The sequence below is a fragment of the Ixodes scapularis genome, unplaced genomic scaffold (assembly GCF_016920785.2).
Source record: "Ixodes scapularis isolate PalLabHiFi unplaced genomic scaffold, ASM1692078v2 PGA_scaffold3__209_contigs__length_174095766, whole genome shotgun sequence".
Taxonomy (NCBI): domain Eukaryota; kingdom Metazoa; phylum Arthropoda; class Arachnida; order Ixodida; family Ixodidae; genus Ixodes; species Ixodes scapularis.
This window is the reverse complement of record NW_024609868.1, coordinates 73,648,220-73,668,537: the sequence shown is the minus strand read 5'-3', so window position 1 is coordinate 73,668,537 and position 20,318 is coordinate 73,648,220. Positions and strand designations below refer to the sequence as shown.

Below are 20,318 nucleotides of genomic sequence, written 5' to 3'. Positions count from 1 at the left end.
AGCGACGAACAAAAGGTCATTCGATCAGGAAAAACAAAAGCAAAAAACAACCTGACTGCAGCACTTTACTCGCGTCCCACATGACCAACAAAGCCCATAAATAAGCTGTTTCTCACCTGTCGATCGTATCCATTGGTCCCACAATATCCGTGACGAATACATTTGAACACGAACTTTAAGTCTTTCTCTGTCGAGAGAGAGGTCTATCGATTAATCGACCAGAGTCTTCGTTGGCTAGTTGCCACACATGTCACTCAAACCGTAGCAGGACTTGTTCCGTGAATCCACGTAAATGCAGTAGTATCAAGCGAACACAGAAAAGCTACTGGAGACTGCGGTGACGACCAACAAACGACGGGAAGGATCAAAACCACACACACACTCAAACACACACACACGCACACACACGCGCGCACACACACACACGCACGCACGCACGCACACGCGCGCGTACGCACGCACATACGCGCACGCACGCACGCACACGCGCGCACGCACACACACACGCGCACGCACGCACGCACAGACAGACAGACAGATGAGAGCAGCGGGCGACAGCAATGTGAGAGGCTTGACGTCGTCGACCCATCTCTTGCTCGCGTGCGCTCGCCTGCCATGAATAGATATTTTTTCGGTTCCCTTCCCTTCTGAAAGTCTCAGCGTTCATTTTTAGACAGTCTCAGCTGCTCACACACAACGTAAATTTACCAGAATCGGAGCCCGTACGAGGGAAGAAAACGTCGCCGCGGACCGGTTCATTCGAAAGTGTGGGGATCTGCGGGATTGCACGTAGTCCCGCGGTTACGGGGATAATCGTAAATATAAAATTGGTACAGTCTCCGGCGATATGAAAGACCCACTGGGAGTGCGTGGCCGAGGCGGTGGCTGGCGGGGGCGCTGCGAGCGCTCCGGGCAATTCCATTCTGCTTCGAGGGGAGGACGCTCACTCAAGCTCAGCACAAAGTGATAGGAGCGCGCTTTAGCTGAGCCCCGAGTGAGCGTCCTCCCCTTGAAGCAGAATGGAACTGCCCGGAGCGCTCGCAGCGCCCCCGCCAACCACCACCTCTGCCACGCGCTCCCAGTGGGTCTTTCATATTGCCGGAGACTGTACTTTCAACCTTGGTAGCGCGTTGTATATCATGTCTATATTATATATATATAATAAATTGTACAATACTGCGCTTTTAGGACATATATTAATGTCGGATAAACGCTCACGAACACCCCGCGCAAGAAACGTTTTTTACACGTCAATGCCAGAAACGTTTTCTCACGTAGTTGTGCTACGGACTTCCTTTTTCGACATTGAGCGCTACGGCCTTCTCTTCTAGGAGGTGTTGGAAGGAGGATGAGGTAAGAGGAGGAGAAGAGGGTACATAGGAGGAGGAGGGCATACCCTCCCTTCCGTACTCTCCCCTCTTCCTCCTTAATAGCTGCGCTCTAGTTTCGCATTACAAAGTGTTGTAAACGTCTTTCTTTTCTTTTTTTTTTTTCTTTTTTTTTCTTACTAGTTGACTAGTTTAATAGGGTAAATAAAATCACTATACTCACAAAGTGAGAACGGCAGGGCGTGTCTTTCGAACGCCTGGGCTCCAGCACGCGCCATATGCCTTCCGTCGTGCTTTGACTGCGCACGCGCGCTCGATGTGCGCGAGACGCCGAAGCGTTGTCAAGGGTAGAAGGCTCGCGCTGGAGGCGGGGCAACTGAAGCTCCTCCCTACCGTTCTCACCTTGTCAGATGAGAAACTTAGTAACTTCTGACATCTAGTCAAGATGTAATACGTTCAATAAAAAGCCAACAGGAAGTATCTAGCTTATCTATTGACAATGGCTACAGGGAGTCAACTGAACATTTTCAACAAAAGTAAACAGGGCGTCTGCAGTCTTTCTGATGACACTGTCAACAGGACGTCAGCAGAAAAAAATCAACATAGAGTTAATAGAAAGTCAACGGGTTTTCTTTTCAATCAAGCTGAAGAAAATCATCAGAAACGTTGCAACACAAAATGAACAAACTATCTGGTGACCATGTCAATAGAAAGTCAAAGTCAAAAGAAAGTAAACTGAGTCAACAAGAAGTCAACGCGTTTTCAAGAAAATGTCGAAACGCATTTTTATAGGGGGACGGGCACGCGCTTCGGAGTATGCATCGAAGTGCCAGCACGAGCTCCCCGGCCGCTACGAAGAGCGTGGCCTGAAAACAAGGTCTACTAAAACTCTTTATAATAACAGACTTTTAGTAGACCGTTTCCAGAGCTACGCCTTGATAGCGGGAGCCCGTGCCGTTACTTGGAAGCATGAATTGAGCACGCGGCCGCTGGGCCCGCTCTCCGTCGTACGATCTACTAAACCTGCATAATAAAAGTTCTGCGTGCGTAGCAGAGCGAAGCAAGGGGGGATAGCGCGTAGCGCAGTCGAAGCCTAGCTTAGAGCCGGAGCTTGCCTTGCCGCGCAGGTAGTATAAACGAAATTTGGAGGATGGCGCGGCTGTAACTGGCTGAAGATGCTGCGTTTGCGCGTGCCTCTGCTTTCATTTGGTGGCCATAACAGACGGACTTTAATGTGCGGAGGACGACGTTGCGGGGGGGTGTCGAGATCGGGTGCGTTTATGGGCTCGTTCGCCGTGCTTTTTAATTGGTGGAACAGGAACAAACAATCTTCAAAATAAGAAACTTCATCTTTTGGCATAAGTGTTCTAGCCAGATGCCTAGAAATATAATTTTATGGGGAGTTCAGTGTCTCATCTAAACAAATCAAATTCCAATTGTCATACTTTATAAAAAATTATGCAATAACACCTAAAACAAAACAAAAAAGTCAGGTTTAAAATAAAATGCTTGCTTACGCACCGGGAAAGTGCTTTCAAACACTTTCCTCGGTTTCCTTACGTACAGTATGGATCGGTTCAAAGCTTTTCAGCCTCATCTCCAGAAGCACTTGCTCGCTGAACTGCATTGACTGGCCCTCCAGCCGCTTTGTGCGGGTTTAAGCCCAGAGGAATTTTTGAAAGTGTAGATAAATAAAAAGAGACTAAAAGCCGCTCGTATAACCGGGAGTAAAAAATGTCGATTGCAAGCACACGGTTGCAGCACGAGCTACATCTCTTCATTTTTTTTTTTTTTTATATTCCAGGGCTGGACAAAAAGAAGGCGTCAGCAAAGACGCTTGTAACTCTGTTTCCAAAGGTAAATTTTTATTAAGACCCGAGCGAAATGTTCGATGTGTAATGATCTAGTTACACTAGTGCTCTTAACTGTCATTAAGCCAACGATCGTTGAGATTTTTCAACTGTCATGGAGCTCAACTGAGTTCTCCGGTGTTACACGGTACTTAGACCTAACAACTCTAGTTGAGGTGCGCGTCAAGGGACTGTTATGTCCAAGGAGCCAGCCAAATGGCAGTTGGGAGCAGAGGACAAAAGACATACGAAGTGAAGACGTTGTTCGAGCAGTGCGTCTGTCGCCATGTTGGCGTTGCTCACCGCGTTCCGATAATAAACGGAATTATGAAGTAAAGACTGCTAAAAATGGACGTCAGCCACTCGAGCAAGACTTGCCAGCTTCCATTACTTGTGGTCCAAGGCCCTGGATGCAACTTGCTTTGACGTAACTGGTTTGGACCACTGGGCATTTAGGTCACTGTGATTCAGCAAACCACACACAATGGCAGCATTACACAGCATTTACAAAAATTTCAGTCAGTCTTTTCCAAGACCACCAGTGGTCATGTAGGAACACCAGTATACCTGGATTTGAGAGATGAAGCGCGACCCAAGTTTCTGAAAGCGCGGCACGTCATCTTTGCGCTCCGTTCAGCCGTCGAGACAGAGATTGACCGCTCGGAACATCAAGGCATTTTGGAGCCTACACAACATTCTGACTGGGCCACACCGTTGGTGTTGGTGAGAAAAAAGGATGGAAGCATTCGTCTCTGTAATGACTATCGCAGCACAGTGAACGAGGCCACGAAAAAGGCGTCTTATTATTTGCCAACGACGGAGGAAGTGTTGAGCAGTCTGCGGGGAGGAACTACATTCAGCACCCTCAACCTAGCGCAAGCCTACCAACAACTTCACGTGACTGCAACTACGGCTGAGCTGCTCACTGCAAACACAGTAAAAGGACTGTACAAGGTGAAGAGGCTTCCTTTCAGTGTGCCAGCAGCGCCAGCAATATTTCAAAGGTTCATAGAGACCACCTTGAGTGGGCTAACCGGTGTCTGTGTGTACTTCGACGACACCATTGTCAGTGGTGTCACGGAACAGGAGCACAAGGAACGATTGTCAGCCGTGCTTAAGCGACTGGCAAAGGCAAACTTGTGGCTGAACAAGACTAAGTGCCGCTTCAGTGTACCGGTAGTACAATTTCTGGGCCACACGATTGATGCTAAGGGCGTACACACCACAGACGAAAAGGTACAAGCGATAGTGGAAGCACCCGCTCCGACTACTAAGCAGACTCTGCAGTCATTCCTGGGCATGCTGGCCTTCTACGACCGTTTTTTAGAACAGATAGCCACAGTAGCATCCATATTGTATGAGCTGCTACAGAAAGATACTCCGTGGCAATGGGAAGAAAGACATCAGAGAGTTATTGAAGAGCTCACGAAACTGATCCTGAAGAGGACATTCCTGGCGCACTACGATGAGACAAAGCCACTACTGATCTCATGTGACGCCTCACCATATGGTGAGGCGTCACATGCGGTGCTAGCCCAGCAGGACAGTCAAGGCAGGGAAGCATTGGTAACCTTCGCGTCCCGGACATTAGGTGCTGCTGAGCGCAACTACGCTCAACTTGATCAGGAAGGCCTCGCTGTGGTGTTCGCAGCCAACCAGTTCCAAAAATATATTGCGGGACGACCGGTAACCTTCGTGACCGACCACCAGCCATACTGGGAACTCTCGAACCGCAGAAACCGGTCCAAAGATACTTTCACCCCGCCTGACACGCTGGTGTCTAAAGCTTGCAGCCTACGACTACGACCTAAAATACCGAGCCCGCAAGTTGCATCAGAACGCAGGCGCGCTAAGTAGGTTGCCGTTACCAGATCGCATCGAGGAACCTTACGTTCCTGGTGACATCCTCATGTTCGAAGCCCTTTCAAGTCCGCCCCTTACAGCCGAGTTGGCGGCAATATTAACGCTGGAAGATGCCATCCTGTCCAAACTTTACAGAGCAATTCAAGAGGGCACGGTATACAGCAACTGAAGGGAAACGGCTTCACCGCTTATCGAAGAAGAGCCACAGAGTTGGCGATTCATCGCGGATGCATTACCTGGGGCGCAAGCTTCGTCATGCCAACAGCAGCCCGCAAGCAAGCAATGACACTGGTTCACGCAGGCCATCGAGGAGTCATGGCCATGAAAACCTGTGCGCGCAGTTATTTATGGTGGCCACGTTTGGATGACGACATTGAAACAACAGTTGGAGCATGCAAGCCATGCCAGCGCACGCATACGAATCCGGCAGAAGCTCCGATTCCTTCGTGGACGAAACCATCGGCACCACGGCATACGCTCCATGTAGATTTTGCTGGTACCTTGGAGGGACGTACCTTTTTGGTAGTTGTGGATGCCTATACTAAGTGGGTAGAGGTGAGACAAGTAGCTCGTCCCACATCGGCATCGGTCATTGATGTACTGCGCTCACTGCTCGCGACATTTGGGATACCACACAAGGTGGTGTCAGACAACGGAACAGTGCTCGTGTCTGTCGAAATACAGAACTTTTACAGGGACAATGGAGTTCGGTACGTAACTTCGGCTTCATACCATCCCGCTACCAACGGGCAGGCAGAGCGATACGTTGGCGAGTTGAAGAGAGCGCTGGCCCGAGAACCATTTGCATCGGTGGACTTGAGACTTTCACGGTTCTTGTTCCGTCAGCATAGTAAGGTTCACCAAACAACAGGTGTTACTCCAGCTACGGCCATGTTTTGTCAGGAGCTACCAACTCTCCATGATCACCCCGTACCGACAGCAGAGTCACCAATAGTAAGAGAAGTTATTGTCAAACAGGCAACCGCAACCTGGAGAAGAACTAATGGTTTGGCAGTTTCTGAAGAAGCCCAACTGGATTCCTGGCACCTTAGTAAGACCAATGGGTCGACGTTCGTCGCTTGTTAAGTGTGCAACTGACGTCACTCGCCGACACTTAAACCAGATTCGCAAACGTCGCCTCGAAGAAGATGCAAATAATGGGGCATCAGCGACGCTCACATAGGGCATGGGCCAGGACGATGAAGAACCAGAAACTACGGCACCAGAGAGGCAGCTAGACAAAACGGCTCCGCACAGATCTTACTGGACGAGATGGCCGCCCCCCAGGTACCGCGTCTGAGAGGGGAAAGGTGTTATGTACAAGGAGCCAGCCCAATGGCAGTTGGGATCAGAGGACAAAAGACAACGAAGTGAAGACGTTGTTCCAGCAGTGCGTTTGTCGCCATGTTGGCGTTTCTCACCGTGTTCCGATAATAAACGTAATTATTAAGTAAACAGGGACATAGTTGAAAACGAAAAGGAAACCAAAACTGATGTCACATTATCTATAAAAGAAATAGCAATGCCAATTTATTATATGCCCACTTTTCCTTCATCATAAACGCTTGAAACATTCTTTTTTAGTAAAGCAACGACAATTAGAATTGTTCACGTGAATTAAAGCGAGAGAGACACAACGAAAGTCTTATCGGCCCCGACGCCACAACGGCCCCCCTCGCCGAGCTTTGGATTCCGCGACGAGCCGTGATCGTGCTAGCGGCAGCTCTGGCCCCTAATCATGCCTTCTTCGACAATATTTGTTGCAACTGTACTCTATAGATACCTCCCCCAATCTTCCGCAATAGCATGTGCTTTGCTGGCGCTGGCCATGGGCGGCGATGTGGCCGACGGCTCTATCTGTAGCTTTATTGGGGCGAACCCCCATCAATTATACTCCGTTTCATCTTATGTTGTACCGCAGCGAAGGCTGAAAGTGCGAGCTCATAGTGTTGATAGGTGCCCTTAAGGCACGGTCCCACGGCAGCCATCTTGAACAAAGCGTTAGTTCAACCAATAGATGGCGACACGCACCCGTGGGGTGGCCGAAACACTGGTTCACGGTGGGATGGCTCGAGCACCATCACGTTCCCCTCGTGGCCTTGCTCGCGCCGCTGCCAGCTGTGCTCAGCCAAGCTCAGCTGGTTCAAGAAGCGTGGCCTAGTTAACTCCTGTATGCGAGAATGTAAGGCTGGGTATAAATGCGGTTCGGCAGTTGTCACGGGTTTTCGCAATAAATCTTACCAAGAAGGAATCACTTGTTGATTGACGTATCAATATTATATCATTGAAAATTTCTTCTGCAGGAATGCACGCTCAGTAGATTCAATCTTCCAAAATACCAGTGGAAGCGGACGTCAAGTAAACTGCTTCGCGATTTACGGTGCTTACCTCACCATTATAATGACGACTGAAAAGTGACGTCACAAAATATTGTGTTTCACGGGATCCGGAAGGTGTTGTAAAGGTTGTTACATTATAGGGGGGGGGGGGGGGGGGGGGGTTCCCAGAAAACAAACGCCGTTCCAATATTTTCGGAAGTACCGACACACATAATGTTGTAAGTACAGTTTAGGAGGAATATGATGAAAACCATCTGAAGAAATAGGAAGACGTTTATTTGCAATGAAGAGGCTATGAATGAACGGCGTTTAGCGACGGCAAGTTATGAGCGTTCGGGAATTTGTAAGTTCACGTGATTGCTAACTATGGACATGCGGACAATGAAGACCTGTTTTGTCGGGAGATGGAGTAGCGGTGATGACCTGATATCGGACGACTCGTGGCAGACGAACAAGCAAGTTTCTTCTCAGCGAATGGTAAGCGTCCAGTATCAAGCACAGCACGTGGCTACCGACGTTGTCCACTTTTCGAAGACTTACCGCTTTCGGCAAAAGTGCTGGCACCTGGACTAACTTTGTGGAAAGACTTGAAGTCTTCCTCGAGTCCAGCGCCATCATAAACAGTAATTGAAAGCGATCCATTATTCAGTCGGTGGGTGGCGAAACGTATGCGCATCTGCGGAGTCATTGTCGATGCGTACTCTAAGTGGTTGGAAGTTTACACGATGCCTGCCACGACGTCCAAACGCGTCATTGACGTTCGACGCTCTGTTTTTCCTACTTTTGCCCTACCGAAAATACTTTTCTCTGATAACGCGCCAAATCTTGCTTCAAATAAAATAAACAAGGTTTTGAAAAGAAAAAAAAAAAAGAAGAAAATCGGCATCAGGCATCACCCCTAGTGCACCATGCCATCCTCCAACTAACGGGCAAGCAGAACAGATGGTGTGCGAAATGAAGAAAGCCCTCTTGAAGCTTACGGAAGAAGCAGTTCAGTGAAGAATCGCCAGGTTCTTGTTCCAGCAACACGCGACGGTCTCATCTTACACGGTAAAAACACCCGCCGAAGCAATGTTCGGCGGACGAAGAGCCACACCCCTCGATCTCATGATACTATGGCCTACGAACGAAGGTCGAGAGATGCCCACATCGGGAGTAATGGCAGTTTATTCGGTTGGACAACTCGTCCACGTAAGGAATTTTAGCGGAAGTCGGGCCTTCCATGTAAAACTTGAGTATAGAAAAGGCTCTTTGTTGGTTGACCAGAAGGTGTCATCCCTCTGAAGACGTTGGATATCAATGCCCTTCAGTGTAAATATAAAGAAATCACAAAACTCTCTTTGTGTATTGTGTAACTGCCCTTGTACTTAATAGTAGAAGTATAGTGGTGATTTGGACCTTTCACACCAGGCTCAGTTTTTTTTTTTATTTTTCGCCTCATACTTTTTTGCGGTTTCAGCAGGCTTCAAGAATCTTTTGGAACGGGGACACTTTACGTCAACGAAGCCATTTGTTCCAAGTAGTCAATTAGGGAGTGTTGCTAGCAATCCGTCTTTCATATTAACGAATGAGCCGCACTTCTGCACAGTGCAGTTTTCCTGTTCCACATACAGTTGTAAAGCAGCATCGTCATTGATTCTACCATATTGTATTGCGGATGAAGAAAGGTCTTTGGGTACACGATACTTGAAACAAATCTGGCAATGTACGTTGCGGTTCGACACCCACTAATGCCGTCCTGCTTATAGAGCCTCATCATTCAAACATTACCTTGTCACCTCATATTGCTCTTCATCAACAGTAAGTACAATAGGCTACCGCCATATTACAATCCAAGAATTGAAAAATTGAGTCGTTCAGTCCTTCAATATGTTTATCGTTTATATAATGTTATTACGTTATATTACCTCGAGGCGATCGACGCCCATCGTCGATCTTAAAATACTTGTACCTGTATATAAATTAGACGCACAAAAGGGGGGGGGGGGGATCGGTGGCCGAGTGCATGGTCTATACTCTGTTTCACTTTATGATGTATCGCAGTAAAAGGTACAAGCGCGAGCTCCTTGCTCTCGGGCACATCTCGGCGGCATAAGCTCTTGTATGCTAAGAGCAGCTACCAACGCTATGAGCTCGCGCTTCTAGCCTTCTCTGCGGTACAACTTAAGGTGAAACGGAGTATAGCGCACGCCAGCTCGGAGCACGTGGAGCGAAAGCTCGCACTGCAGAACCCACCCCGCCCCTGCCCGTTTTGATCTGGATGAGCATCGTACCGGTGTGCGGTCGTGTATCACTACTGCGTGGTGCACGTTAAAGACCCCAGGTTTGCGGTTGTACCGCACTAGCTAAATTGTTCATCTACAGCTGAGACACCAGACGCCCACTAAGGCAGACTAACTTCCGGCTGTATAGACATACACACAACAATTTGCAATTAGACGCACAATCACAAAGAACACAGCATGCCGCCTCTTTTCTTTGGATCGTATTTTTTTTTAAACCAGCGCAAGCTCGAGCGTTCTTTCTTTTGAGACGGTAAGAACGGTTTCACATAAAACCCGCGTTTTTCCTACCCGGCCGCTTCCTCCTCTCATTATGTGTAGTTGGTTATAACTAAATAAGGTATAATAATAGTGTATTATTCATATTTAGTTTCAAATTCAGTCAGGGGAAAGGAGATTTGAGGGAAGTAAAGCCAATAAATGAGCTGTGCTTAGAGTATCGGCACTCTCTTCCCTGACAGTGTTGCGAACGCCGCCATTTTCGTGCTTGTGCAGAGCAGGCGCAACTGCCGATCGTCATGATTCAAAAGTGCGACGTCCTCAGCATGAGATTCTGTGTTAGGAAGCTCATGTAATGTTGCTTTGCTCTGTCGCAAACTGTTTAAAGTGGAGGACGGAAAATCGTTTCTTGTGATTTCAGATAAAGCTTCAAATAACTGGCAACCATGATTTTAAGCCACAATATGGCCAAGTGTCGCTACTCTGAAGCGTAGCTTATTTAATGACACTATTCATGCTCTTGTTCAAGAGGCTTGTAATACCTGGAGGGGCCATGACGTAAGCCCCGTGGATTCCACAAGCCACTACCTTTTGACACCTGCCTCTTCCTCATTGTTCCCGCTTGTGCCAGTAAATTAGCTACGGTTCAGAGTAACGACATTTGGCCATATTGTGGCTTGAAATCATGGTTGCCAGTTATCTGAAGCTTTATCTAAAATCACAGGAAACGCTTTCCGCCCCTTACAAATGTTTAAACAACCCGCGACAGAGCATTGCAATATTGCCTCAGCTTCCTTGCACCGCATCTAATGCTGAGGAAGTCGTACTTTTGAATCATGACGATAGGCAGTGGCGTTTGCTCTGAACAAGACCCAAAATGGCGGCGCCCAAAACAATTTTGGGGAACGGAGTGACAATACTTTAGAGCTCATTTAGTGACTCTAGGCATGAAGTGAACTCGGGTGTATTCTTTTCCTCTTCGTCTTTATTGTTTATTGATTTCAATCATATCGAATAATGAACACATTATATCACGCTACGCTTGTGTAATTATTTGTCTGAGATTTATTGACCTGACCCAGTACTTAAACCATTCATTTATCGATAGTAAATCTTCCAATATATTTTTTTAAATGTGAAGGTAAAAAAAACACGGAGATTGTTGATGACAGAGACGCCAACGCCGCCCTCGGAAATTTTTTGAACATTAGAAATCAGCAGTTTGTCTGCCATCCGCCAGGTAGCGCAACAAAACACCCAAACAGTTTTTAATTGTTTTTTAAAATTAGCTAAGCTCTACACCTATTAAAAAACCAAAGCAAGATCATTCTGAGAATCTAATACATCGCAATGTATATCTATTCCAAACAATAAATGTTATTAGATGCCAATAAATCTGTTTGATGTCCAAAAAAGATATGCGTCAAAAACAGGTAAGTTTGAAGGGCTCCTGGAGCGTTATGACTTTGAAAATGAAAAAAAGCCATCGTCCACCTCTTGGGAAACCATTGTAGTCCTAAATGTTATAAAAGATTTTATCATAGTTTAATTATTTCCTCAGCGGCATTTGAAGTACCATGACTCGAAGCACAAAAAAGTGCTACGTTTGATGTAAAATATCTAAACAAAAAAATTTTTGCACAACATTAAATTTTTTTTATGCATATTACCAATTATAAGCACTAAACCTGTAGCTAATTTCATTGTCCTAGCTCTTGTCATTAAAAAAATATTTGTGCTGAAATATGTCAATTTTAGGGCAATATTTGGAGGGTTGAAAAAAACAAAGTAGTGCAAATACAAAAAAAGTGTATCGTTACATTCTGCTCCGACATCATCTTAACAAAACTGCTATATTGGAACCATGTTATCTTTAATGGATCGTTCATAAAACATGAACTAGCAGAGCAAGTCGGGGTCCGCGCCATCATATTCGCAACGCTACAAATGCGCATGAGCAGTAAACACCAGCACACACATATCAAATGAAAGAGGATCGCATTGCCTTTCGAATGACATCAATCTCACAAAACAGTATTTAAAAGGAGATGAGTAATGACCTACCAAAAAGTACCTAAACTGCCACTTTCAGTGGGACCGTGGCCTTAATGCGCTAGACCTAGTGCCTCCGAGATCTGCTCCAGAGCAAGGAGCTCGCGCTTGTAGCCTTTTCTGCAATACATCATGAGGTGAAATAGAGTATAACTAGAGCTTCGTGTTTTCGGAGTTTATTTTTCGTCAAAATCAGAGGGTGTTTTTCGGTGTTTGTTTTTTGCCGAAGATTCGGAGCTTATATTTTTTTATTCCCAATTCTCCAAAATTCGGTGTTTAATTTCGCTTTGTTTCCTATTAAAAATAAATAAATAATAACCGAATGTAAACGTATGCCCGATAAAAAATAAAACGCGCTTGTATCAATTGAAATATCTTCAATGGAACTCGGCGTTGGTGCCATTGCCATTGACAATACTTATTTATCCACGACAAAAGTCACACACAAGTGGCGCTTCGATAAACGCCGATACCTTAAAATCAATAAACTCCCGGAGGTAGTCGCTAGGAGGCTCGTAGTCATCCCACCCTATTCCATCAACCAAGCCCGCGGCCGCGCGAGGTAGAGTGGTTAAGGATGTAATAGAGTTTCAACTGCCCCTCTTCCCAATTTTATACAATCCCTATGGTCCATAGCTTTCACTGTTACTAAAACATACCCTTTCACTTCTCTAAATCACAAATCGCATGGCCCAAACTGGAAACCAAAAGAGTGGCTTTTGCCGTGCCCCGAATGCACAACGAACAACCTGTTGCCCTGAATCAACCTTGAAGAGACAAGCGGCAAGACCCCTTTTGACAACGGTCCGAGATTTGAAGGATAATTATGGTGGAATTTTCCCAGTATCATTGGCTCTGGCTGATCAAACTGTAAAAAAAAAAGTCTTACTTTTTTTTTTTTTTTTTTTTTTTTTGCCGGGGGGGTGGGGGTGGTGGCATTGACACATAAATATTCGGAGACCATCGGATAAATCCGAATTGACCAAAATTTTACCGGTGGGTGTTTTTCGGAGTTTTTCGGATTTATCCGAAAACACGGAGCTCTAGGCCAGCTCAGTTGAACTCGATGATCGTTAGCGGCTGAAAGAGAGTTTGCGCTGCCGTGTAACTCCAGTCGATCGCGATTAAGTCAGCTGTCGTTTGTTTATGACAGAGGTCTGTCCTTGGGACGCAAAAAGCAAAAATCACTACGTCGGTAGTTGTCGGCGCAGGGACGCCCTCGACCCTCGTCGGCTCACTGGTGTCGCCCTTGAGTGCCCTTTGCGGGGTCGGGCTAGTGTCGGCCTCTGCGGGGTGCCCTCTCCCTGCCGGTTCTTCCTGGGTTGTTTTCTTCGTGGCGCCCAGGTTTATTTTTTCCATAGATTAGTTTTCACTTGGCTTTTTACATAAATGTCCCTTTTGATTTAAGGATCGAATTCATTTATATTCAATCGGCTTTAAGTCTGCAGCGCCTGACGGTGGGAACGGACGCAGGGGACAATTATTTTTCAGTCTTTTACATGCAGCCCGGAACTCAAAAGCGGTCGTTTGTTTAATGACAGTTAAGAGCCCCAGTGTAACTAGGGTATAAGAGCCATCATTTAGTATATTTTTATAAAGCAGTATACTGGTTTTTAACCCTGTCACTGTCGGGTTTGTTGTCCCAAACGGAGTATGAATGGAATATATCCGGATCTTTAGTCGGTCCAACTCTGCAGATTCCCAAGACGGCCACCGTGCTGCTAGAGTTCTTCATCCGGCGAGAGAGCAAAATTTCCGTTCTTCGCGACCCCCTGTCCCACTTCTGCCAAGAGGAAGTGGTCCTCCACGCGCAGGAGTGTCTGCTCAAGCTTAACAAGCAAGTGATCACCTACCAGGACATACGCGACATGGTCGAGAACCTCGTCGGCCTTCACAACATGGTGAGCCGAGCTAGCCTCCAAGTGTTCATCAGTTAAACTATATCGACAACATTATCCTCGTTAGGCAGCCTCCCACTCCAAAATGAACCTTGTGAGTTCAATTTCCCGCAGAACACGAAGACAGTCAAGCGCGGTTAAGATGGAAGGATCCCAGCGAATGAAGAAGCTCAGAATACGATTCCATCTGAAAACGTTTATGTGCGCAGGGAAATGCCATGCGCGATGTCCCTGCGCACATCATCCTTTGTTTTTGACTAAATCGTATCTGGACTTTGACATTTGCTAAGATTTTTGTTTTAATATTTTCGCTTTATAAGGCTGGTTTCGAAAAAAACCTCCAGTGTCTTTTGTTTGTCAGCGCCGGGGAGACAGGGAGAATGCGGGGGAGGGTGTGACACGTACGACGCTCCCATTGGTTCGAAGCGCTGAGGTCAGCCCAAGTCAAACTCTCCCTCTCTTTGTCGCTGACAAACTGATAGACCCTGTCGGGTTTTCGTCAAAACTAGCGTTTTCGTTTTCGTTAAAGGAACGTCTTATAGCTATCGTAGACCCAGAAAGTAAGAGGCGCCGCGGCGCTCTGCCGTCGCTGGTTGTTCCTCGCTGATTGGGTTTCCGTAGTAGCGGTACTTCGGCTGTGAGTTGTGCGTGTAGTTAAAACGATGGATGCGGTTGCCTCCACGAGTGATATGGATGACCGTATCCAAGGGCGTCGACGTACTCTGAAAGTAAGAGTAGAGAAAAGGGGTGAAAAACATTACAAAAAAGATCCATTGGTGGATTCTTAATGAATGCGTTAGCATGACCTTTGGGAAATGCCCCACACACCCGCCTTTGAGAAACACTAACGCTGACCCCGTAAAGGGGCAAAAAAGATGCACCAAAATATTGAAGGAGCAAAAAAGACCAGAAGAGTGAAGGGGCCAGCGTTAGCGTTTCCTAAAGGCCGACGTATCTGGCGTTTCCCAAGGGTCATGCAAACGCATTCCTTAAGAGTCCACCGATGGATCTTTTTGTTTACCATGATTGGTTATCTGCGTGCTCTACAGGAAAGTGAACTCAAAAAAGTTTCTTAGAATGCACTTGCAAATGGAAGGATAAAAACCGACACCTTCGAGCTCAGAAACTCAGAAGCTTCTGACTTTGAGGCACAGCTTCAATATCTACTCAGTTGCCTTCGCTGACCATATACGAACAAAACTTAAAGCGGCACCTCTGAAATCAGCATTCCTCGCTTTGAACACGCATCGCCTCCATAGCTTTCTAGTAATGTTCCGGTCACTGTGAAACCTAAAAGTGCAATTTCTAACATTTGAAAGCGTTGATCAAGCCGCAAATTGAGTATGTTCTAATCCCATTCCCAATTGACTTTCTTTTTTAATTCTCGACACGCACAGGCCCTCCTCACGCAGCGGCTAAAGCTTGAGCGAAGGTTTCAGTACGAAAGAGAGAGGATTGCGCTACTTCGTCGTGTTGCCACGGCGTCTCAGATGAGTTGCGGAGGAGCCAGGAGTGGTGGTGCAGCTCCCGTTCCGGACGCGAATGGTTATTCGAGCATTCGCCGCTTGATGCTGTCTTGGTGTGAAAATGTTCCATCACGTTATCCGGGGAATCGTGCGCCGCTCACCTCAACTAAAAAATCCTGATCGGAAGCAGAGGGTAACAGCGAGGCACCATGACAGAACAGCACACGACAAAACAGCACGCGGCAAAACAGAACGGCGTCAAAAGAGCACAGCGACAGAACAGCACGCGTCAAAACAGCACGGCGTCAAAACAGCACAGCGACAGTAGAGCACGTGCCAGAATAGCACAGCGTCAAAACAGCACGTGAGTAAGTGCCTGCTGGTTTTCGGTGTCGTTACATGCTATTACCTATAATGTAAAACCTTTCCACCCCATGCAATAGAGTTTAATCTCTTGTCGTTTTCCAGCTATCGATTGTTAATTCGTTGGCTTTAGTTTATAACTAGGGTTCTGTATTTTCAGTACTTATTTTTCGTCACATTCGGGGGTTATTTTGCTATGTTTAATTTTTTGCCAGAATTCAGTGTTTTAGGTGTCTATTTGTGATATCACTAATAGACATCGTCCCACAAATCAGGGTTTTTATGATATCCCGAAGGAAAAATCCATCAATGTAACCCTGTTTGGCAGTCAATGTTTTGTAGTGGACCGCTGACTGTGCCTGACTGTACGTCAAACATGTCTGATTGGCCAACAAGTTGCTCTGACCGAAAGTCAAACTCCAGTCAGACTCCACTTGTCGGCTTTCTGATGGTTTCCTGGTGGCAGTCGGCCGCCGCGAAATGCCATCAAGATGTCTTGGTGGCGATTCTGATTGTACATCGATTGGCTCTGACTGTACGTCAAAAAGCTTTGACGTGCAGACAGACGTACGGTCAAAGGACGTAAAGTTCGTTCGGATACCACTATTTCGTCAAATCTATGAATACGAAAAATAATCTATGCACAAGGAAACGATTTCGGGACGTGAGCCCGTAAAACCGCTGATGTTAGAGATATGACACGCAGCCGAACGACAACCTTGATCAGAAGCCCGCCGAAACGCCGAAAACGCCACTTCGCTTCGCCCATAGAGGCTTCGCCGAGCTTTCATGAACGATCGCTCTCGACTCGTTTTGTTTTCCCGCTTGCTCCAACCTTTCGATCCTGCCCGGGCTCTACAGTGTTTTATGTTTAAGTAGAATTTCTACTCGACAAGACCCAGCCTGTTGTGAGTTCCGACGATGTAAGGGACTTTAGCGGTGTAGTTGAAGACGACAAGGTGTACCAGGTCTACTGGGCCGGAGACGCGCGAACAGAAGGATCGTTCTATGGCGCGAAAGTACTCTACATGGCAGGTGAGTGTAACTGAAGTACGGCGAGTGATGTACGAGTGCTTTGCATAACATGCTGAAGTCTTAACTGCATTTGCAACCGAAGCATCTCGTATAAAACAAATGGTGAAATCGAGCTTTCTAAGCAATGGCGTAGCATAGGGTTTCAGGTGTCCGATTTGTACGCAAGCGGTCGCGGGTTCGATCCGCGGTGGTCCTGCTTTTTTTTTTTTCTTTTTTTTCTCGAACATTTTGTTTTATCGAGGCATTTGGCGATATTTATGAGTGCGTATAGCTTTACTCCTATAAATGCTGCCCTTGTTGATGAAAATCCCTTGGCTGTGGCAGTCAGACGTCATCTGATGGACCATCAGATGACGTCTGATGGTCCATCACGTTCCATCAAGGCTGCTGACTGGCAGTCAGTGTCCCAAATTACGTATCTTGATGGAATTTTCAATAGGGGAGCCCCGATAAACTCACAAATCGCGGTTTGTTGTAGCTCATATGATAAGAGCAAAGGTATATCTGACGCGCTCTAAAACTCACGACGTTATATGCGTTATTTATTACTAAATAAAGCACACAGAAACAACCTCCGAAGGAACAAGCAGGGTCGCGGACAGTTCGATGCCGTCGGTGCTTGGGTTAGACACAAAAAAAAAAGTTATTTAAAAAAGTTTCCTGCCGTGAAACTCCGGTGTTTTTCTCCTTCAAAGCGAGCTTCAATTCGGTGTCTTTCGGTTTTTAACAATTTAGAGAAAAACCCTTTGGGGGGTATTTTTCGGTGATTATCGGTATATAGCGAAAAGAAGGAACCCTATTTATAACCATACAAATGCGGCGTTCAATTAGCCGACCGCAACTGAAAGAAAGAATGAACATCACAACGGACGAAAGAAAAGAGAAATCTAAAAACGGTTTATTTGACATGCGCTCTTGTTTTACGTGTCTCTTACCTGGAGTTGGAAAAGCGACAGCCCAGAAGTGGTGTCGATGAGTGGCTGTCGCTCTGTTGCACGGATAATTCCCAATCGCGTACTATCGCGAGGTGTTGCATCTCTGAGTGTCGAAGATCAGCTGCAACTCATGGAAGTGGGGACAGCTTGGTGGTGCAAAGGGTACGGTTTTATTGTTTTTATGTTTCATATTTACATTTTACATTCAACAATTTTTATTTAATCGTAGTTTTCATTAAAAAAAGAGCACGCTTGCCTTGGACAACGATTTCATTTAAGTCTCAAGATATTATGTGATATTAATCTCTACTAAAGGAGCGAATTTTAACATGCGCTGAATACCTCCCACTGAAACAAAATATTCAAGTGGTCTATGTTGATTATATTCACGATATCTCTAATGTGGCTTAAAATAAAACTAATAAACGTTGAATAAAAGTTGCACTGTCCCGTGCGTAAAAAAGTACTGAACATTAATACGCTATTTTATTATTTTGCATTAGGCAATGGAGGGAAGCATCAGCGATCTGCCAAACATGAAAAAATATATAGCAGCCCCCGTGATGCAAACAATAAAGATAAAATCTGCCACTTCCAGCCTCATCAAATTAAGAATCAATCGCGAGAAAACTGCAAGGGATTCAATTCCATTGGCATGAGGTGGGAAGGCTCTATATTATAAGTAACAAGATATAACAACACTGAAAACCATCAAGCACTTAAGTACATGCTGTTTTGACGCTGTGCTATTTTGGCACATGAACTTCTGTCGCTGTGCTGTTTTGACACGTGCTGTTTTAATGCGTGCTGTTTTGACCGTGCTGTTATGTCGCGTGCTGTTTTGTCGTGTGCTGTTCTGTGGCGTTCCCCAACAGCGATTATACCATGCAGCTGAAACCCATCGCCCAAATTGCGTAACATTGTTCTTACCCCGTCTTGTAGTGTGTGAACAGTCATGCTTCTACGTTTTAGTGGGCAAGAATAGAGTTGTGCAATGTTGCCACATTAGTGATGCAAAACTATCGACAAAGTGACTATCGATACTATCGATAGTTTTGGAAAAACTATCGATAGTGTCGCAGAACTATCGATAGTCAACTTTCGATACTACTATTGATAGTTCTTCGATAATCGACTATCGATAGTACAATCGATAGTCAACTTTCGATACCACTATTGATAGTTCTTCGATAATCGACTACCGATAGTACTATCGATAGTCAACTTTCGATACCACTATTGATAATTCTTCGATAATCGACTATCGATAGTACTATCGATAGTCAACTCTCGATACTACTATTGATAGTTCTTCGATAATCGACTATCGATAGTACTATCGATAGTCAACATTCGATACTACTATTGATAGTTCTTCGATAATCGACAATCGATAGTACTATCGATAGTCAACTTTCGATACTACTATTGATAGTTCTTCGATAATCGACTATCGATAGTACTATCGAGTCAACTTTCGATACTACTATTGATAGTTCTTCGATAATCGACTATGGATAGTACTATCGATAGTCAACTTTCGATACTACTATTGATAGTTCTTCGATAATCGACTATCGATAGTACTATCAATAGTCAACTTTCGATACCACTATTGATAGTTCTTCGATAATCGACTATCGATAGTACTATCGATAGTCAACTTTCGATACCACCATTGATAGTTCTTCGATAATCGACTATCGATAGTACTATCGATAGTCAACTTTCGATACTACTATTGACAGTTCTTCGATAATCGACTATCGATAGTACTATCGATAGTCAACTTTCGATACTACTATTGACAGTTCTTCGATAATCGACTATCGATGGTACTATCGATAGTCAACTTTCGATACTACTATTGATAGTTCTTCGATAATCGACTATCGATAGTACTATCGATAGTCAACTTTCGATACTACTATTGATAGTTCTTCGATAATCGACTATCGATAGTACTATCGATAGTCAACGTTCGATACTACTATTGATAGTTCTTCGATAATCGACTATCGATAGTACTATCGATAGTCAACTTTCGAGACTACTATTGATAGTTCTTCGATAATCGACTATCGATAGTACTATCGATAGTCAACTTTCGAGACTACTATGATAGTTCTTCGATAATCGACTATCGATAGTACTATCGATAGTCAACTTTCGATACTACTATTAATAGTTCTTCGATAATCGACTATCGATAGTACTATCGATAGTCAACTTTCGATACTACTATTGATAGTTCTTCGATAATCGACTATCGATAGTACTATCGATAGTCAACTTTCGATACTACTATTGACAGTTCTTCGATAATCGACTATCGATAGTACTATCGATAGTCAACTTTCGATACTACTATTGATAGTTCTTCGATAATCGACTATCAATAGTACTATCGATAGTCAACTTTCGATACTACTATTGATAGTTCTTCGATAATCGACTATCGATAGTACTATCGATAGTCAACTTTCGATACCACTATTGATAGTTCTTCGATAATCGACTATCGATAGTACTATCGATAGTCAACTTTCGATACCACTATTGATAGTTCTTCGATAATCGACTATCGATAGTACTATCGATAGTCGATTATCGAAGAACTATCAATAGTGGTATCGAAAGTTGACTATCGATGGTACTATCGATACTACTATCGATAGTACTATCGAT

At 45.2% G+C, this 20,318-nt stretch overlaps 1 protein-coding gene across 1 annotated transcript in view; it reads left to right on the top strand.

The window, feature by feature from the left end:
- The window catches only part of LOC121048606, a 95,787-nt gene that overhangs the window by 24,619 nt on the left and 50,850 nt on the right, over window positions 1-20,318 (top strand). Inside the window, exons 3-4 of the mRNA XM_040505122.1 lie at window positions 3,133-3,185; window positions 13,631-13,834. Of these exons, the coding sequence (XP_040361056.1) occupies window positions 3,133-3,185; window positions 13,631-13,834 (257 nt within the window). The remainder of the gene's footprint in view (window positions 1-3,132; window positions 3,186-13,630; window positions 13,835-20,318) is intronic.